At 41.9% G+C, this 18,933-nt stretch overlaps 2 protein-coding genes across 5 annotated transcripts in view; one reads left to right on the plus strand and one right to left on the minus strand.

The window, feature by feature from the left end:
* The window catches only part of ptpn18 (protein tyrosine phosphatase non-receptor type 18), a 35,344-nt gene extending 21,054 nt beyond the window's left edge, over positions 1–14,290 (minus strand). Inside the window, exon 1 of the mRNA XM_083976031.1 lies at positions 14,086–14,290. Coding sequence (XP_083832157.1) covers positions 14,086–14,157 — 72 coding nt within the window. The 5' untranslated portion in view covers positions 14,158–14,290. The remainder of the gene's footprint in view (positions 1–14,085) is intronic.
* A 1,078-nt stretch (positions 14,291–15,368) lies between these two features.
* The window catches only part of gripap1 (GRIP1 associated protein 1), a 73,377-nt gene continuing 69,812 nt past the window's right edge, over positions 15,369–18,933 (plus strand). For all 4 annotated transcript variants that reach the window (XM_083976007.1, XM_083976008.1, XM_083976009.1 and 1 more), the window contains exon 1: positions 15,369–15,542. In XM_083976007.1, the coding sequence (XP_083832133.1) occupies positions 15,495–15,542 (48 nt within the window). In that variant the 5' untranslated portion in view covers positions 15,369–15,494. The remainder of the gene's footprint in view (positions 15,543–18,933) is intronic.

Here is an 18,933-nt window from a genome sequence, read left to right on the forward strand (position 1 = left end):
GGTCACTGTCCCTCCTCGTCACATGCCTGACTCATTAGGTACCCGTTTTTCGTCATGAGGTGACGAGCGGGGAATTCAATTCATTCCAATGCAACCCCCTTCGCGGCGATATGTGACCCTCAGAGTAAAGTGATCCAGCCGACCGGACGCGGCGCTGAACGACGCACTGAGCTGGAAAACTTTTTTTCCCCTTTGAAGCTTTATTGAACCTGGTGTGTCTGACATAGCTTTCATCCAAGCCGTCATTTTGGTTATTATTTATTTACTGATCTTGGCGTTGGTGCAGAATAATAAATAAACAAACAAACAAATAAATAAATAAATTACATCCTTGTCGGAAGACCAGACGGGGTGGGGGTGTGTAATAAATAAATAAATAAATAAATATTTTTGTCCCGTGCGTAATTGTCAAGATCCGCATTTCGATTAAACTCGCCTTTCTTCTTTTGTACGAGTTGTTGGACGACTGCATTTTCATTTTATTTACTTATTTCCCTGTCCTAAGTCATGTTTATGGATACACAGTTGAACATATTGTCATTTTACCCTCGGCATTTTCCCCTCACTTTGCTGAATATCTGTTGATTCATGTCATAAACACGTTTTGTTCATTAAAAATATGTGGTGTTTATTAAAAATATGTTGTTCATTCAAATCGGTTGTTGTTCATTGCAGAACAATAGAATATTAATACGGTGATTTATATACAGATATTGATCGCGTAGTGTGACCACATCACTACGCACGGAGGCGTGAGGGACATTTGAAACTGCAGCGACTACTGACACTTCAACCTGTTTTGGCTCTAAACTTCAAAACTATGACATTGCATAGTTTAGGACCTGTTTGTGTACGAATTCATCTGTTGTTAGGTCATATTATTATTGCATGAAACACACAATACAACTTTTGATCACAAAAAAACTACCGCACGTAACATTTTACTTTCCGTAGTAAAAAAACAGGTTCGCGCTAATAACTCTTGAATGGCGTGACGTAATTTCACAAGCTTTCCCAGGATTGGTCGGTGTTGAGTGCTGAACTAGAGGATGTGACGTCATTGCAACGGCGCCACCGGTCGCGACCATAGACTGCGACACTGCCATCTACGGCGTCTGGACGGAACTACAACACCTTAACAGTGTGTTTGTGATCATGAGGAGTGGAAATTAAGCCATGTTGATTTAATTCAACAGCATGTGAATAAACAGTGAGGAATCAGAACAGTTAGACAGCTCTTTTTCAACAAAGTCCAAATAATTCAAGTAACTCAAGTCATAGGCCTTTTTTTTTTTAATTCCAGAAAACAACATTTCTCCCCCCTTCTCCCTCCTCCCGCCCAGGAACCTTAGTTTATAATATAGTGTAGAATGAACCCGTCCACTGTAGTAATGTTTATGCACAACTGCACCACTTTAGCCAGCTCCTTTATTTCTGGTTTTACATTGGACAAACTGATTAAGGCTCCATTTTCAGGAGACACAGCTATTCTTTAATAACTTCCACATTCGTTGGGTTACGTTCAGAGGTTTATCAGGGCAGGGCCTAGGGTCATCCAGTGTTAGCAATTACAGACCCATCTGACCTTCACAGGGGTCACAGGTCAACTTTTCATGTGAAATTTGACGATTTTTGCTATCAATTCAGGCATAAAACACCAATGCTTTGAGCTGGGAAGCTGAAATCTTTAGATTCTAGTCCAGACCTTGGAGCAGATTGAGCGTGCCACATATCAGGGCTGTGTTCCACTCAGAAGTGTCCAAAATGGCCAAAAAGCAGTGTTCATTTCTAATCCCCCATTGTGTACAAGACTAAATTCAACAGATAGTCTTTAATAACTTCCACATGCTTTGAGCTGGAAGTCTGAAAGTTTCAGGGTTTTGTCAGGGGCCTAGGGCCACCCATTATCTGCAATTTCAGACCAATCCCACATTCAGAAGGGGTCAAAGGTCAAGGTTTAGTGTGAAATTTGACGATTTTTGCTATCAATTCAGGCATAAAACACCAATGCTTTGAGCTGGGAAGCTGAAATCTTTAGATTCTAGTCCAGACCTTGGAGCAGATTGAGCGTGCCACATATCAGGGCTGTGTTCCACTCAGAAGTGTCCAAAATGGCCAAAAAGCAGTGTTCATTTCTAATCCCCCATTGTGTACAAGACTAAATTCAACAGATAGTCTTTAATAACTTCCACATGCTTTGAGCTGGAAGTCTGAAAGTTTCAGGGTTTTGTCAGGGGCCTAGGGCCACCCATTATCTGCAATTTCAGACCAATCCCACATTCAGAAGGGGTCAAAGGTCAAGGTTTAGTGTGAAATTTGACGATTTTTGCTATCAATTCAGGCATAAAACACCAATACTTTGAGCTGGGAAGCTGAAATCTTTAGATTCTAGTCCAGACCTTGGAGCAGATTGAAGATCAGAGCTGTGCTCCACTCAGAAGTGTCCAAAATGGCCATGGTAAGTGTCAAAGGTCACAGGGGTCGAACATCAAAGTTAATCCTAACAAAACACACACGCTTTAAGTAATCATCATGAAATTTAGATGAGTTGTATATCAGAGAGTCCTCTATCATTATATTGTATTCCCATTGCTCTGGGGGCCACGGGGGGCCCCTGGGGGCCACTTCGCTTTCCCATGCTCTCACAGATTTGGGTGTCGGGGTGATGGATAAGGGCCTCACAATGAGTCCACAGGCCAAGTTTCAAGTGATTCGGTTGGTTTTTATGGAAACAGCGGCCTCCTGGAGACAGAGGAATGCGGCTGTTTGAAGCCCCGCCTCTCGAAAAGTAATGGCTCAATCAGGACCGAACGCACATCAACGCGTTCGTCTTGGGCCCCCGGAACCACTGATATCAAATTCAGAACTGTACGACTTTTAGAAATATATTTCATCCATTTCAGCTTTTCTGACTCAGAAGGTCTCTCAGGCATTAAGTCTGAGAGGCTCTGAATCTGAAAAGCTGAAATGGATGAAATATATTTCTAAAAGTCGTACAGTTCTGAATTTGATATCAATGGTTCCGGGGGCCCAAGACGAACGCGTTGATGTGCGTTCGGTCCTGATTGAGCCATTACTTTTCGAGAGGCGGGGCTTCAAACAGCCGCATTCCTCTGTCTCCAGGAGGCCGCTGTTTCCATAAAAACCAACCGAATCACTTGAAACTTGGCCTGTGGACTCATTGTGAGACCCTTATCCATCACCCCGACACCCAAATCTGTGAGAGCATGGGAAAGCGAAGTGGCCCCCAGGGGCCCCCCGTGGCCCCCAGAGCAATGGGAATACAATATAATGATAGAGGACTCTCTGATATACAACTCATCTAAATTTCATGATGATTACTTAAAGCGTGTGTGTTTTGTTAGGATTAACTTTGATGTTCGACCCCTGTGACCTTTGACACTTACCATGGCCATTTTGGACACTTCTGAGTGGAGCACAGCTCTGATCTTCAATCTGCTCCAAGGTCTGGACTAGAATCTAAAGATTTCAGCTTCCCAGCTCAAAGTATTGGTGTTTTATGCCTGAATTGATAGCAAAAATCGTCAAATTTCACACTAAACCTTGACCTTTGACCCCTTCTGAATGTGGGATTGGTCTGAAATTGCAGATAATGGGTGGCCCTAGGCCCCTGACAAAACCCTGAAACTTTCAGACTTCCAGCTCAAAGCATGTGGAAGTTATTAAAGACTATCTGTTGAATTTAGTCTTGTACACAATGGGGGATTAGAAATGAACACTGCTTTTTGGCCATTTTGGACACTTCTGAGTGGAACACAGCCCTGATATGTGGCACGCTCAATCTGCTCCAAGGTCTGGACTAGAATCTAAAGATTTCAGCTTCCCAGCTCAAAGCATTGGTGTTTTATGCCTGAATTGATAGCAAAAATCGTCAAATTTCACACTAAACCTTGACCTTTGACCCCTTCTGAATGTGGGATTGGTCTGAAATTGCAGATAATGGGTGGCCCTAGGCCCCTGACAAAACCCTGAAACTTTCAGACTTCCAGCTCAAAGCATGTGGAAGTTATTAAAGACTATCTGTTGAATTTAGTCTTGTACACAATGGGGGATTAGAAATGAACACTGCTTTTTGGCCATTTTGGACACTTCTGAGTGGAACACAGCCCTGATATGTGGCACGCTCAATCTGCTCCAAGGTCTGGACTAGAATCTAAAGATTTCAGCTTCCCAGCTCAAAGCATTGGTGTTTTATGCCTGAATTGATAGCAAAAATCGTCAAATTTCACATGAAAAGTTGACCTGTGACCCCTGTGAAGGTCAGATGGGTCTGTAATTGCTAACACTGGATGACCCTAGGCCCTGCCCTGATAAACCTCTGAACGTAACCCAACGAATGTGGAAGTTATTAAAGAATAGCTGTGTCTCCTGAAAATGGAGCCTTAATCAGTTTGTCCAATGTAAAACCAGAAATAAAGGAGCTGGCTAAAGTGGTGCAGTTGTGCATAAACATTACTACAGTGGACGGGTTCATTCTACACTATATTATAAACTAAGGTTCCTGGGCGGGAGGAGGGAGAAGGGGGGAGAAATGTTGTTTTCTGGAATTAAAAAAAAAAAGGCCTATATGACTTGAGTTACTTGAATTATTTGGACTTTGTTGAAAAAGAGCTGTCTAACTGTTCTGATTCCTCACTGTTTATTCACATGCTGTTGAATTAAATCAACATGGCTTAATTTCCACTCCTCATGATCACAAACACACTGTTAAGGTGTTGTAGTTCCGTCCAGACGCCGTAGATGGCAGTGTCGCAGTCTATGGTCGCGACCGGTGGCGCCGTTGCAATGACGTCACATCCTCTAGTTCAGCACTCAACACCGACCAATCCTGGGAAAGCTTGTGAAATTACGTCACGCCATTCAAGAGTTATTAGCGCGAACCTGTTTTTTTACTACGGAAAGTAAAATGTTACGTGCGGTAGTTTTTTTGTGATCAAAAGTTGTATTGTGTGTTTCATGCAATAATAATATGACCTAACAACAGATGAATTCGTACACAAACAGGTCCTAAACTATGCAATGTCATAGTTTTGAAGTTTAGAGCCAAAACAGGTTGAAGTGTCAGTAGTCGCTGCAGTTTCAAATGTCCCTCACGCCTCCGTGCGTAGTGATGTGGTCACACTACGCGATCAATATCTGTATATAAATCACCGTATTAATATTCTATTGTTCTGCAATGAACAACAACCGATTTGAATGAACAACATATTTTTAATAAACACCACATATTTTTAATGAACAAAACGTGTTTATGACATGAATCAACAGATATTCAGCAAAGTGAGGGGAAAATGCCGAGGGTAAAATGACAATATGTTCAACTGTGTATCCATAAACATGACTTAGGACGGGGAAATAAGTAAATAAAATGAAAATGCAGTCGTCCAACAACTCGTACAAAAGAAGAAAGGCGAGTTTAATCGAAATGCGGATCTTGACAATTACGCACGGGACAAAAATATTTATTTCTTTATTTATTTATTACACACCCCCACCCCGTCTGGTCTTCCGACAAGGATGTAATTTATTTATTTATTTGTTTGTTTGTTTATTTATTATTCTGCACCAACGCCAAGATCAGTAAATAAATAATAACCAAAATGACGGCTTGGATGAAAGCTATGTCAGACACACCAGGTTCAATAAAGCTTCAAAGGGGAAAAAAAGTTTTCCAGCTCAGTGCGTCGTTCAGCGCCGCGTCCGGTCGGCTGGATCACTTTACTCTGAGGGTCACATATCGCCGCGAAGGGGGTTGCATTGGAATGAATTGAAATCCCCGCTCGTCACCTCATGACGAAAAACGGGTACCTAATGAGTCAGGCATGTGACGAGGAGGGACAGTGACCGTTCGTCAGGGGGTTGACGCACTGGGAGTGAGAACGTGTTGTCCAGGATGTACTTTCCTCAGCTCCCCCCGCACCACCGGCAAAGGTGGAGGACTGGCATCTGTATTCAAATCCACCTTTCATGTCCAGCAGCCTCCAGCTGTCAACGGCTCTAGCTTTGAGCTGCAACTTTTCGAGGTAAAAATCCCTGTGACTGTCCTCTGCGCTGTGGTCTATCGCCCACCGAAATTTAATAAAGACTTTATACAGGACTTTGCAAACTTTGTGTCGGGCATTATCCTCGAGTACGATCACCTTTTAATTGTCAGCGACTTTAATGTGCATGTCTGCTGTGAGACCAGACCACTGGCCAGAGACTTTCTGAATCTAATTGACTCTCTTAATCTCACGCAGTCTGTTTCGGAACCGACGCACGAAAAAGGCCATATTTTGGATCTTGTACTGTCACATGGACTGGATGTACAAATAACCGAAATATGCCACATACCTCTTTCCGACCATCTACCTGTCTTATTTTCCCTCTCACTACCCACGCCCCCCACCACAGACACTGCGCCCACTCGCTGCCTCCGTGCTTTTAACACTTCGACTCCTCTGCAGTTTTCTGCTGCCTGGAAAGACTCATATTCCCTTGACAACTTTGGCGACCTCAATGTGGATGCTTGTTTAAAATTGTTTGACTCTCGCTGTACGGAGATCCTAGACTCCATTGCGCCCATGTCGCTAAGGCGCGTAAAGCCACAAACTGAGCCGTGGCTGAATGAGTCCACCCGTGCACTCCGACGCGCGTGTAGACGGGCGGAGAGAAAGTGGAAAAAAGACAATCTCCAGATCTCTCGGCATCTCCTACGTGATTGCCTTCTTAATTATCAGCAGGCTGTTAAAGCTGCTAAAACTGAATATTTTTCTTCACTTGTTTCAAAAAATGCTCACAAACCTCAGGTTCTTTTTAATGTGTTCGACTCACTAGTGAACCCTTGTGATGCAGTCTCTGTTCAACCGTCTGTTTCTCTGTGTGAAGACTTTTTGCAATTCTTTGTCAATAAGATTTCGGTCCTTAGATCCTCACTCCCCCAGCATGCTCAGGACCCCGCAATTCCTATAGCAAGCTCAGCTGTTTTCCACCAGTTTGAGCATGTTTCACTTCCTGCTCTCACTGAAATAGTTCAACACCTACGCCCTGCTAACTGCCCATCTGACGGCATTCCATCCCATCTGTTTAAGGAGGTTTTCAGCTCAGTTGGGTCTTTTATTCTGTTTCTTATTAACTTGTGTCTCACCTCTGGTTGCGTCCCAGCTTCCTTCAAGCATGCCACAGTACAGCCTGTTTTAAAAAAGAAAAAATTGGATCCCTTGGTCCTTTCTAATTTCAGGCCAATTTCCAAACTCCCGTTTATCTCTAAGGTCTTAGAGAAAGTTGTTTTTAACCAACTGCAAGAATTCCTACATCAGGCAAATGTTGGTGAACAATTTCAGTCTGGTTTTAAGTCCCTTCACAGCACCGAAACAGCTCTTTTAAAAGTTTTTAATGACCTTCTTTTAAACCTTGATTCTGGTAACTGTGCACTTTTAATGCTGCTAGATCTCACAGCAGCATTTGACACGGTAGATCACACCATTCTCTTGTCACGCCTCGAGCACTGTGTGGGCATTAAAGGTACTGCTCTAGAATGGTTTAAATCCTACCTTGCAGACAGATCATTCTGCGTACAATTAGGGCAGTTCTCCTCCTCAGTGGCCCCCCTGACCTGCGGAGTCCCCCAGGGGTCAGTTCTTGGCCCGTTATTGTTCTCCCTTTATATGCTACCCCTGGGGTCAATATTTAGGAAACATGGCATCACTTTCCATTGCTTCGCAGATGATGTGCAGGTATACCTACCAGTGAAGGCCACCTCCAAAGAATCCTTCCATACAGTGTTTAATTGCATGGCAGACATTAAAACATGGATGGACCTTAATTTCCTAAAATTAAATGAAAACAAAACAGAAATTATTCTATTTGGTCACCCTGACCTGGTCCAGGTCCTTGCCAGTTCCCTTGGCCCACTATCACCTTACATAAGTTCCCAGGCTAGAAACCTTGGTGTTATTATTGATGGGGCGTTCAAATTGGACAAGCAGATCAGTTCTGTGGTCAAGGCCAGCTTCTTTCAGCTTCGGCTCTTAGCCAAGGTCAAGCCCTATCTTAGAAGGGCTGATCTTGAAAAAGTCATGCATGCTTTTATTTCATCACGTTTAGACTACTGTAACTCCCTGTATGTCGGCATCGGCCAATCTGAACTAAACCGTCTGCAGCTTGTGCAGAATGCAGCAGCCCGGCTCCTAACTGGGACAAAGAAACGCGAGCATATAACACCGGTGCTCTCCTCCCTTCACTGGCTCCCGGTTAAGTTCAGGATTGATTTTAAGATTCTTTTATTTGTTTTTAAGTCTCTGAATGGATTGGCCCCAGAATACCTGTCCAACCTTATTAATGTACACCGACCCCCCAGAGCCCTGAGGTCATCTGACCAGTTGGTTCTGGACGTTCCCCGATCCTTCCTTAGAACCAAAGGCGATCGAGCCTTTGCAGTTGCGGCTCCCACATTGTGGAACTCTCTGCCACTTTCTGTGCGGTCTGCTACGAGCCTCGCTACTTTCAAAACGCACCTTAAGACCTACTTGTTTACTCTGGCCTTTGGCTGAGTTAAGTCACTGTATTTTGGATTTATACTGTATTACTCCTCTCATGTGTATTGCTTATTTGTTCATTTATTGTACTGCTTTGCTTGTATTGCTCGTTGTATTGCTGACTTTTATCATGTAAAGCACTTTGGCTGGCCTCCGGCCTTTAAAGGTGCTATATAAATAAAGCTGACATTGACATTGACATTGACATTGATGTCCACAGATACATCTGTCACATTACCATAGCTGGTCATTTTTTTATTTTTTGTAACTGAGAATTACCATCGTTGGTATTACATCTGCCACTGTTGCCATTTTCATGTTTTACCTATTATTACTTTATTTATTACTATCGATAATATGAATAATCATGCTGCTATGAGCACTTTGCACTTTGTCCACTGCACATACAGTATGTAACAATCAACATCTTGCTGCTATAAGCACTTTGCACTATACCTCATACATGTTGTTGTCTAAATGTTGTCCATTGTCAATCTGTATCTGTTTATGCCTCATCTTTGTATAATAGCTTGTATTCTGTGTATTTTATTACTTTTATGTTATGTGTAGGGACTACAGATGGAAATTAGCTGGGAGCTAAATCTGGTGCAACCATCTTTTCATTTTTTCCTTTAAATCAGTGGTTCTCAACTGGTGGGTCGGGACCCAAAAGTGGGTCGCGGACCCGTTCTGGATGGGTCGCGGACAGTTGGTCAAAAAAGTAAATAATATTTAATGCACATCTGATGTCGGACATGTCTTTTATTTTGAAAAATAACTTATTTTGAAAGGCACACGTGAACACATGCAGTTGTAATGCTCCTCTCAGTTTCTTGGCCTGAATGCAGTGAATCTTGTTTTGTTTTGTGGGTCTTTATTTTGTGCAATTTGATATTTATTCACTTTTGTGAATATGCTCTGAATGCAGAGATGCATTAGAAGTCAAATATATCATTTTGTTGGTCTCCATTTTGTACAGTTTGATATTTTTTTATTCACTTCCGTACATGCAGTTGTCATGGTCCTCCTCAGTTTCATTCATGTGCTCTGAAATGCACTTTGCTCAATAAAGAGCAAAATGAGTTTTCTTGGTTTGAATTCTATAAAAGTGCGTCGCGACTTAATGACCATTGGAAAATGTGGAGCCCAGAGTGAGACTAGTTGAGAACCCCTGCTTTAAATGATTAATGTAATTGCACATTGTCCCTTATTAAACTAATAAACTAAACTAAACTAAACTTTAGAAGGAGATAAAATCAACACTTTGACTGAAAGCTGAGGCGAGTCCGAGGCTCAGCAGCTCGGTCGGTCTCAGCTCCGTGTTTCAGTCTCAATACTTTGACTGGATGAGTCATTTCAGGAACAACAACAACAACAAGGAAGCTGCTGAGCTCCGTTGAGTTAATAATGAACCAACCTGGGAGAGAATGAGGAAGCAGGATTATTGACTAACTAACCTCCACTATACGACACAGGAACACAAAGGAGGCCTTCAGTTCAGACCCACCTTAAAACACACACTCATATGTGTCTGATATAAAGCAGTCTCATACAGTAGGCCTATAGTCAGTATTTACAGTAATACTGCCATCACAGATGTACAAAAAACATGTATCTTTTGAACAAAGCACCTGTTGTGTTATTGACAGTAACTGGATCTATCAGGTTGTTACAGCACCTGAAATGTGACAGTTTGTAGGAAATAGGAAATGATAATTATGTAACGTGTGCACACTGACAGAGAACAGACTTCAGAACAGCAGCTGGGGAGAGGTGATGAACATGTGATATAAAATAACACAGTGGAGAAGAGTTACTGGTGAGAGGTAGAAAGACAAGGCAGAGTGCGGGTTGTGCCGGAAGTTTTAAAAATGAATACAGATATCTGCGTCTGAACCTCGGCCAATCAGCTGGCCCGATCAACACCACTGAATGTAAACCGTTCAAATATACAACCACTTTTAGCTCTGCATGTGTGCATTATTTATTCCTGTGGCTGTTGTATGACCCAATAACCCTTGCCTCCCTGCTCCAGTGTGCACAGATCACATCTCTGAAATCTGATTCCAGATCAGGTTTGCGTGCCGCTCATTAAAAAGCCTGATTGTGGGTCAGTTCTAGTTCTCAGGTTCTCAGGTTTTTAAAAGCCGTGTCTTAAATGCAGCGGTGTAGGTTTGAGAGTGGCCCGGGACGTTCGCTGGTGCATGTCATGAAAAGCTGAAATGTAATTTAAAAAAAAGGAAGCTGCTGTCCACTCACTGACTTTCAACCACTTTCAAACTCAGTCACACAGTTTACGGCCACAAACAACACGTAGACAGGGCTTCCTCTGTGTGTGTATGTGTAATGTGTTTGACCATGGAATTTATTTCTATCTGTTTCTATGTCTATTCAGAACCTCTAGTTATTTAAGTCTGAACCAACAGGACAAGAAAACAGCCGCTGTGTATGACAGTTTGCTGCACTTTCTTTTCTTTTCTTTTCTTTTTTTTTTTAGATCTGTTACAGTAAATTGCTTAAAAAAGAAACATAGACAGAACACACACCAGATTTAAACCCAGTGATGCTTCGTTCAGTCTAATTTAAAAAAAAATATAGCTCGCATGAACATGTACTGCTCTAACTCAGAGATCAGAGAAACTGTTCAGCTGAAAGACTCAACAGATCATTTATCCGCAGGGCAAGGGCTACACAACTTACTAGTGTAAGGTTGTATTTTATGCACTTTGTTTTTATACACTTCTTAGCACCTTTTTATCCATAGTATTAGCAAGCATTTTTAGATATATTTTAAAGGTGCTGTTTGTCTGCTTGTTTGTTTATTCATTTATTCTGTCCATTTATTGTGTTGGCTGGCACAAAGAATTTCCTTCGGAAGTAATATGGTTTATTCAATTCAATTCAATTCAATTCAATTCAATTCAATTCAATTCAATTCAATTCAATTCAATTCAATTCAATTCAATTCAATTCAATTCAATTATTCTGGAACAGACAGTGCAATATAAAACACATTTCATTCTCCACTTATGCTCACATAATGGTAGTGGATAGGTGTGAACAGTAATAACATTTTACTTTTCTTAAAATTTGCACTCCACCACAAGATGGAAAATCTATTATAATAATCCTGTTAAACAATCCAGGAAATAGTTGTATCAGGTCTCAGTGAGAGGAGCAGCAGTTCTAAATAACTGTATTTTACGTGGGTGTCCCACAAGGATTTGTCATGGGTCCTTTTCTGTTCACTGCTGTATACAGTCTATGGGGGTGAATCAGAGAGCAAACAGTGTCACAGTGTGAAACAGTGAGCATACAGTGAGCTTCACACATTTACACTGACGGTCACAGATAGAAACAAAACGAAAGCGACAGCTATACAAAAGGGGACACCAGTGCTGAGAAGCTCAGTTTTACACTATGCAAGTATGAAATTGAATGTTTGCTTCAGCTCGCACCCACACATAGTAGGCTACACACACACACTTTATGTTTGCTGAAAAATTTGTGTAAAACAAGAATTATTTCCTGTTTCATTCATTCAGTCATTTATTTTACCTGAGGTCTCTTAAAATTTTTGTGTCAAGATAAATTATAATATCAATGACTGATTTTTGAGATGCTCCCTAGTTGATGCAAACATTAACTGAATAATATATTTTAGCTGTAGAAAAGCTCTGGTATATCCAGCATTTGATTTCAGACAGACAGAAAATGGTGTATGATCATGAAAGTTGCATCTCCTGTGCTCTGAAATGGGACATAGATTGTGGATAACCAGAGTAGCCTACTGGATATCATTACAGAATAGGAGGGGTCCAAGGATGGAGTCTTGGGGAACACCACAGGGCTGCAAAGCTGCAGAGGAGGATACTGACACACATCTCCAGGCAGTTTAATAATAATAATAAAAAAAAGCATCAGCTGTGTCAAAAGCTGCTGAGTTAAAGCCTAAAGTCTTTTGTGCAATAAGCTGGAAGTAAAAATGTGTCTGTAAATATTATGGGGGAAGTTTTAGTTCTGTGATATCAGTGTTCAAATCTATTCATCTAATAAGATTTTATGATTGTTTATAAAATAAGCAGGCTAAACATACGTTCTCCAAACCTTTAAATAAAAATGGTAACTTCAAGATGAGTCAAATCAAGAGGATGCATTGTTGCACTCCTTTCCATCTACTCACCTCTGACAGCCGACTCAAACCCCAACACTGTGACCTTTAACTTGAGCACTGTAGCACCTTATTACATTGTATGTTGTTGTTTGTGTTTCTTATTCCATCTTAGCACAACTCCAACAAATAACCCTGCCCTGGTTCTTGCATTGCTGCACCCCCATTTCATCTATCCATCCCTAACAGTTTTTTATTGCGCACTAGCACTTTATCACACTGTACTATATTTTGGTTTCGTTGTGTTCTCAACCCATCCTAGCACAACTCCATCAAGAAACCCTGTCCTGGTCTTGCATTGTTGCATCTTCATCCATTTTATCCATCCATAAAATTTAGTCTTTTTTTGTTTTTTTCTTTTTTATAGTAGCGTCATGTTAATTGTCTCTCTTTGTAGTTTTTTTGTGTGTTGGTTTCTGTTGGATACATGTGTGTTTTTCCTGTTTTATGAATTCTGTTGTTATGTCCTTGTGTTTATTTTAATGGCTTTTAACACCTTGCCAGGAGGACTACAGTCGGAAACTAGCCGTTGGCTAACAATGGCACTTTTACATTTTATTATGTCCATTAATGTGCATTGTCCTCCTTAAATAAATAATTATAAGAAAAAGGATGCACTGTTAATAAATCTGATAACATCTAGATGGTGTGATGAAGGCTTGTCCGTGCAGAATAACATTATTGGGGAGGCAGAGGGGCCAGGTGCATAAGAAATGCTCACAGATAAAAGGACAGGCTTTAGTTTGTTGGGGACAAGGAAGATTCATTATAAAATGTGTGGATTGAAAAGGAAAAAGTATATAAAGTATTACCATTCTGGGTGGTGTGGTGTCTCTCTTACAGACAAGTCTTGTTTCACTTTGCATGTTTTCACCCTGATGCCATTCATGTAGGTCACTTTATCAGATTAAAGCTGCGGCTCATGTAAATCGTTACACGGGTCAAACCACAGGCACAAACACCACCAGCGGTTCTCGAGGAAAATAAACGATATCTTCTCAACATGTGTGTTTGGCCGAAGATCCAAAAGAGAGAAGTTACAACAGCACAGAAGTGTGTGTGAGTGTCCTTTAATTAACCCTCAAACCTGACCTCGGGTTACGCAAACTTGTATAAACCAATTTTAAAACCAAGGTAGAACAGCTTAAATGATTTCTAATGAGATGTGTTTGCTTTGTTAAATGTTTCTTATCATGTTGGTGTCTCAGAATTGCTCCGCAACCTTGTGAACAAGTCACACTAAAAAACAACATGTTAACCACGACCTGCAAACTTATGTTAAGTGGGGCTAAATTTAAAACTGTGACACATCCTCACCAGAACACTGTAGAACTCAGAGAGAGAGAGAGAGAGAGAGGTATGGAAATAGACACTTACACTGTACTCCTGGTTCAGAGTGGCAGGATCCAGTGACTTCAGGGTGGACAGCACCGAGGGCAGCAGCTCCATGTCGCCTCAGTTCTCGTCCAACAAACATCAGAAAACACCTGAGCCGACCTCCTCTGACTCTGTCTGTCAGAGCTGTGGCTGCCGTTGGACCAGCCTAGAATGAAATTGAAATAAGCCTGCCTCTCTCTCTCTCTCTCTCTCTCTCTCTCTCTCTCTCTCTCGTAGTTGTGTTTCAGTTCTGTCTCTATATTTAACTTGTGCTAGTTAATAATTGAACAGGAGGTAATTATGCTCCTCACTCTCTATTTCTCTTTCTGAATATGGGAGAACGAGGAAGACGTACTTTGAAAGGCATTATGAAAAAAGTTCAGTGATGGCAACTTGATGACGTCATTGATTTGTAATGTGCAAGTGAGAGCCAGAGTAGCTACGTGTTTCCTTCCTGAGAGCACAACATGTGTGAATGAGCCACACTGTGGGGCAGACAGTCCTAACCACCAGACTGCTGCCACCAACTGGATATAGCCTAGGCTAATTGAGCTAATGATGAGTTTAATTTATGAAACAAATTTTGCTGAGGTGGCAATCTTTTCTAACTTTATGACATCTTTAAGCAACCAAGAAACAGATTTAGGAGATTGCCATAAAAGCAAATCAAAGATGTTAATGATGCTTGTTATAGGATTCTGCTGAAAAGGATCAGGGCCACTGTGAAAAAAAGTGAGTTCTGACTTTTATCTCAGAATTCTGAGTTTAGAGTCAGAAGTCTGAGTTTTAAAGTCAGAATTCCGAGATTAAAGTCAGAATTCTGAGTTTAAAGCCAGAATTATGAGAAAAAAAATCAGAATTCTGACATTAAACTCAGAATTCTGACTTTCTTTCCCCTCAGAATTCTCACTTTAAACTCAGAATTCTGACTTTAATCTCGGAATTCTGGGGAAAAAAAGAATCAGAACCATACAGTCCCCCCCCCCCCCCCCCCCCCCCACAGTGGCACTATAACGTCTTTCGCAGGATTCATACCTACAGTCTATGATCCATAGCTCAGAGAAAAATCTAGGCTACACCTGTCTCTGCTGCAATGATTATTTCTAGATGATGATGTTTTGATCTACTTTATTGAAGCCAGGCTGGAAAATGATATTTAACTCTCTGCACTTCTTCCACCACCATTGTCTGTGGAGTGGACCCACCCGGAGGTTGACAGTCCTCCCGGACTGCCTGCCAGTGCCACCACAACACTGTGTTAGTTCACCCCCTCCTCTCCGGTCCTCGGAAACAGCGTCAGAGTGAGAGCTCTGTCCCGTCTCCACCTCTATGCTGCTCTCCTCTCTGTTAGCTGCTCTGTCTCCCCCCGCTAGCTTAGCCTGCTAGCTAGCAAAGCATCCCAGGTAAACATGGCTCTGTCGCAGGCTCTGTCAGAGGAGGAGTTCCATCGGATGCAGGTGAGTAAAAAATAAAACACGACGGCGGCGGTTTGAGGTCGGTGGGCTCCCGCACAGGTAGCTGTCACAGCCGGGGAACACCTGTCAGGGGCGTTAGCTCGACGATGCTAACAGTTAGTCGTTAAAGGGGGTGGAAGTAGTTGACAGCGTCCTGCATTAGCCCGGGGAGGGAGGGAGGGAGGGGGGGCTCACGGGTTTAATGTAATAATGTCAGGGATGTGTTGGTTGGTTTGAGCTGGCATCTTTTCTGATGGACAATAAACGAGACAAGAGGCAGCGCTCAGTGGCTGTGCACTGCAGTTAGCTCGCTGTCTGCAGAGATAGCTTAGCTTAGCTTAGCTTAGCCTCCTCCTCCGGAAGGACCAAAAGAAACCAGAGAGAGGGAGCCCTGGAGTTAGCTTCCTGCTGCTAACGCTGCTCTCTCCGTCCGTCGGTTATAGCCATAGCTGACATGTACTTCGCAGCCACGGGACACTCGCCCTGATGAGAGTCACGGGGTGTGAGGCGGTGTGTGTTTACCAGTGGGCTCAGTGGTAACGTCACAGCAACAGTCACGTAAATAAACAAGTTGACATCCAGGGAGGGAGCAGAGGAGCAATAGGAGAGTCTCTGTTTACTGCTGTCACACCGACACCTGTTAGCATGCTGACTGCAGACACTGCTGCTGTTTGGGGGGTCAGCACACCTGGATGCCACCACCAGTCCTGCAGCAGAGCCCATGCAGCCTCAGCAGCCAGGCTGTGGTGTGTGACAGCCAGGTGAGCCAGCTCTGTGCTGTGGCCACCATGGAGGCTGCAGGCTGCAGGCTGTGCTGCACATCAACTTAGACTACTGCATATTTACTGAGTAATGCAGCGTCTGATTCCTTTATAGCTCAGCGTATCCTTCCATGCAGTGGTGGACAGTAACGGAGTAAATTTACTTGAGTATTTGTACTTTACTTGAGTATTAGATTTCTCTACTTGTTACTCTTACTTGAATACATTTCCAAGACAAAGATTTTTTACTTTTACTCGTGTTAATTTCTAGGAAGGATGAAAAGTACTCGTTACTTTTTTTTTTTTTCTAAAATCCTATTGGACACAAGCTGTGTTTGTCAGAGAAGGAAACCCTAACCCCTAAAAGCAGCACATCAGTGCAGCTGCTTTCAAAGAGTTCATTCTCAGAAACAAGAAACCATCTATGCTTCCATGTATGATGTTATTAAACCAATGCCAATACGTGATTGCGCCACAGACACACACACACCTCAAGTTCTCCTTAGTGTTTGTGTGTTAGCGCTGCTCAATTAGCGTAGTAATAGAATCCAAATTGTTCTATCTAAATAGCAGGATGGTGTCACATTGTTGTGCACCATAAGCACCGTGGTGCTGCAGAGACATCCTGGTTTGCAAAAAAAAAGAATTAACATCACTGTCAATTTTTTAGTAAAATCAAAATACAAAAATGACCATTCCAACTGAAATAACAAATATATGTTTTTGTTTTTTTATAACCATGGTGTCTGCTCATTAGTTTCCCCGATGTTAGGCAGCTGTCACATCTCTAGTTTGATTCATTTGGTCCAGACTGAAGGACAGAAGACAGTCATGTCAGTCAGAGGGGTAACTCACTGCCTGGACTGTTTTCTTTTTTTTTTTCATCTTGCATCTCCAGTGTCATAAGAACTAATTATTTCTTAGTATAATTAAAGGGATAGTTCACCCAAAATTCTAATTTCACTCATTATCTACTCACCTTCATGTCGACTAAGGGCTGGGAGAAGTCCTCCGTCCCTTCTCTGAGTTACGGGGGGGTCCGCGCAGCAGTATTTGTCCATATAATGGTTGTGAATGGATACCAACTTTCTTCGTCCAAAAAGACACACCAAAAAACATCCAAATACCTCCATATTGCTCGTCTGTAATGTCCCTCTTGTATTGAAGCCCCGACATGAGAAATTGTTCCGCCGGTCAGTGCAAATCACGCGAGATTTGCACGAGATTTGCACTGACACAGGAAGAGCAGTGAACCGAGACACTGGGAGCTTCTGCTACAAACAAGCTTAAAACATAGACTTATTTAATTTTTTTCGGAACAATTTCTGATGTCGGGCTTCAATACAAGAGGGACATTACAGACGAGCACTATGGAGGTATTTGGATGTTTTTTGGTGTGTCTTTTTGGATGAAGAAAAGTGGTATCCATTGACAACCATTATATGGACAAATACTGCTGCGCGGACCCTCCTGTAACTCAGAGAAGGCACGGAGGACTCTGAAACTTCTCACAGCTCTTAGTCGACATGAGGGTGAGTAGATAATGAGTGAAATTTGAATTTTGGGTGAACTATCCCTTTAAGTTGCAAACTTAAAAGGATAGTTCCGATAGGATCTCAGTCACTGTATGAATAGTGACCGAGAAACAAAGATGTCTGGTGCTCTAACATTCCACACTTGTCAGTCAGTGCTGTAGTGAACACAGCGTAACCCTGCACCATTGTGCTAACATGCACGTCTTGTTGTGACCACTGTTACCAAGTTATGTCCATACATGTTTACACCTTCTGTGTCAGATCACTTATCAGATGAAGGTCTGGTGGTTTCACAATGACAGACTTTGACTGTGGCTTAGATAAAATGAAGACTGGACTGATTCTACCGACCAGCGTGAAATATCTTTGAGAAACCCTTTTGAGCTGACCCCATTCAGAGTGAACTAACCAGCCAGACAGACACACACACAGACCAGGTTTATTCTAACCAGAGGTTTGTAAGGAGACTCAAAATTCACTGAACAAAACACTAGAATGAGATAGAATGAGAGCGTTCAGTAAAATCAGCATATTTCTCCAGTTGTTGAATTCTCACGTGAAGCCAAATGTCGAGTGTAGAGTCTGGCTGTAGTACAGTAACTGGATTTTGGCTTTTTATTTTGTATTTTTTTGAAAGAGACTAATAAAAGAAAACCTTGAATAGTGGCTCAAACAACTAGAGTGTAATCTGTCAGGTTTTATTGTAGCAGCCAGGTGTATTTTATGTAACTGGAGGAACCCACTTATAAAACCAGAGAGGCTTCTATCTGGCAGCATCTCACACGGAATATTTGGTGTTGTTTATTATTAGAGCTGGGACGATATGCTTTTCTCCCAATTAGATTCTTCTACGATTTTTTGGATGGCGATTCAATTTAAATTGCGATTCTACGATATTTCTGATTCTCTCGATTTTTAGTCTGCATTTTTAACATTTATCTGCACACAAACACTGTAGAAGCCTATAAATTAACATACTCCATTATAAAGTGAACTTAAATCCTTTTCAAAACCTGTACTCTCTGTATGTAAAAAAGGCGAACAAATGCACATTGCACAATATTTAAAAAAAAATCCCCCCCCCCCCCCCAAAAAAAA

This window comes from Trachurus trachurus, assembly GCF_905171665.1.
Source record: "Trachurus trachurus genome assembly, chromosome: 7".
In the NCBI taxonomy this organism is placed as follows: Eukaryota; Metazoa; Chordata; class Actinopteri; order Carangiformes; family Carangidae; genus Trachurus; species Trachurus trachurus.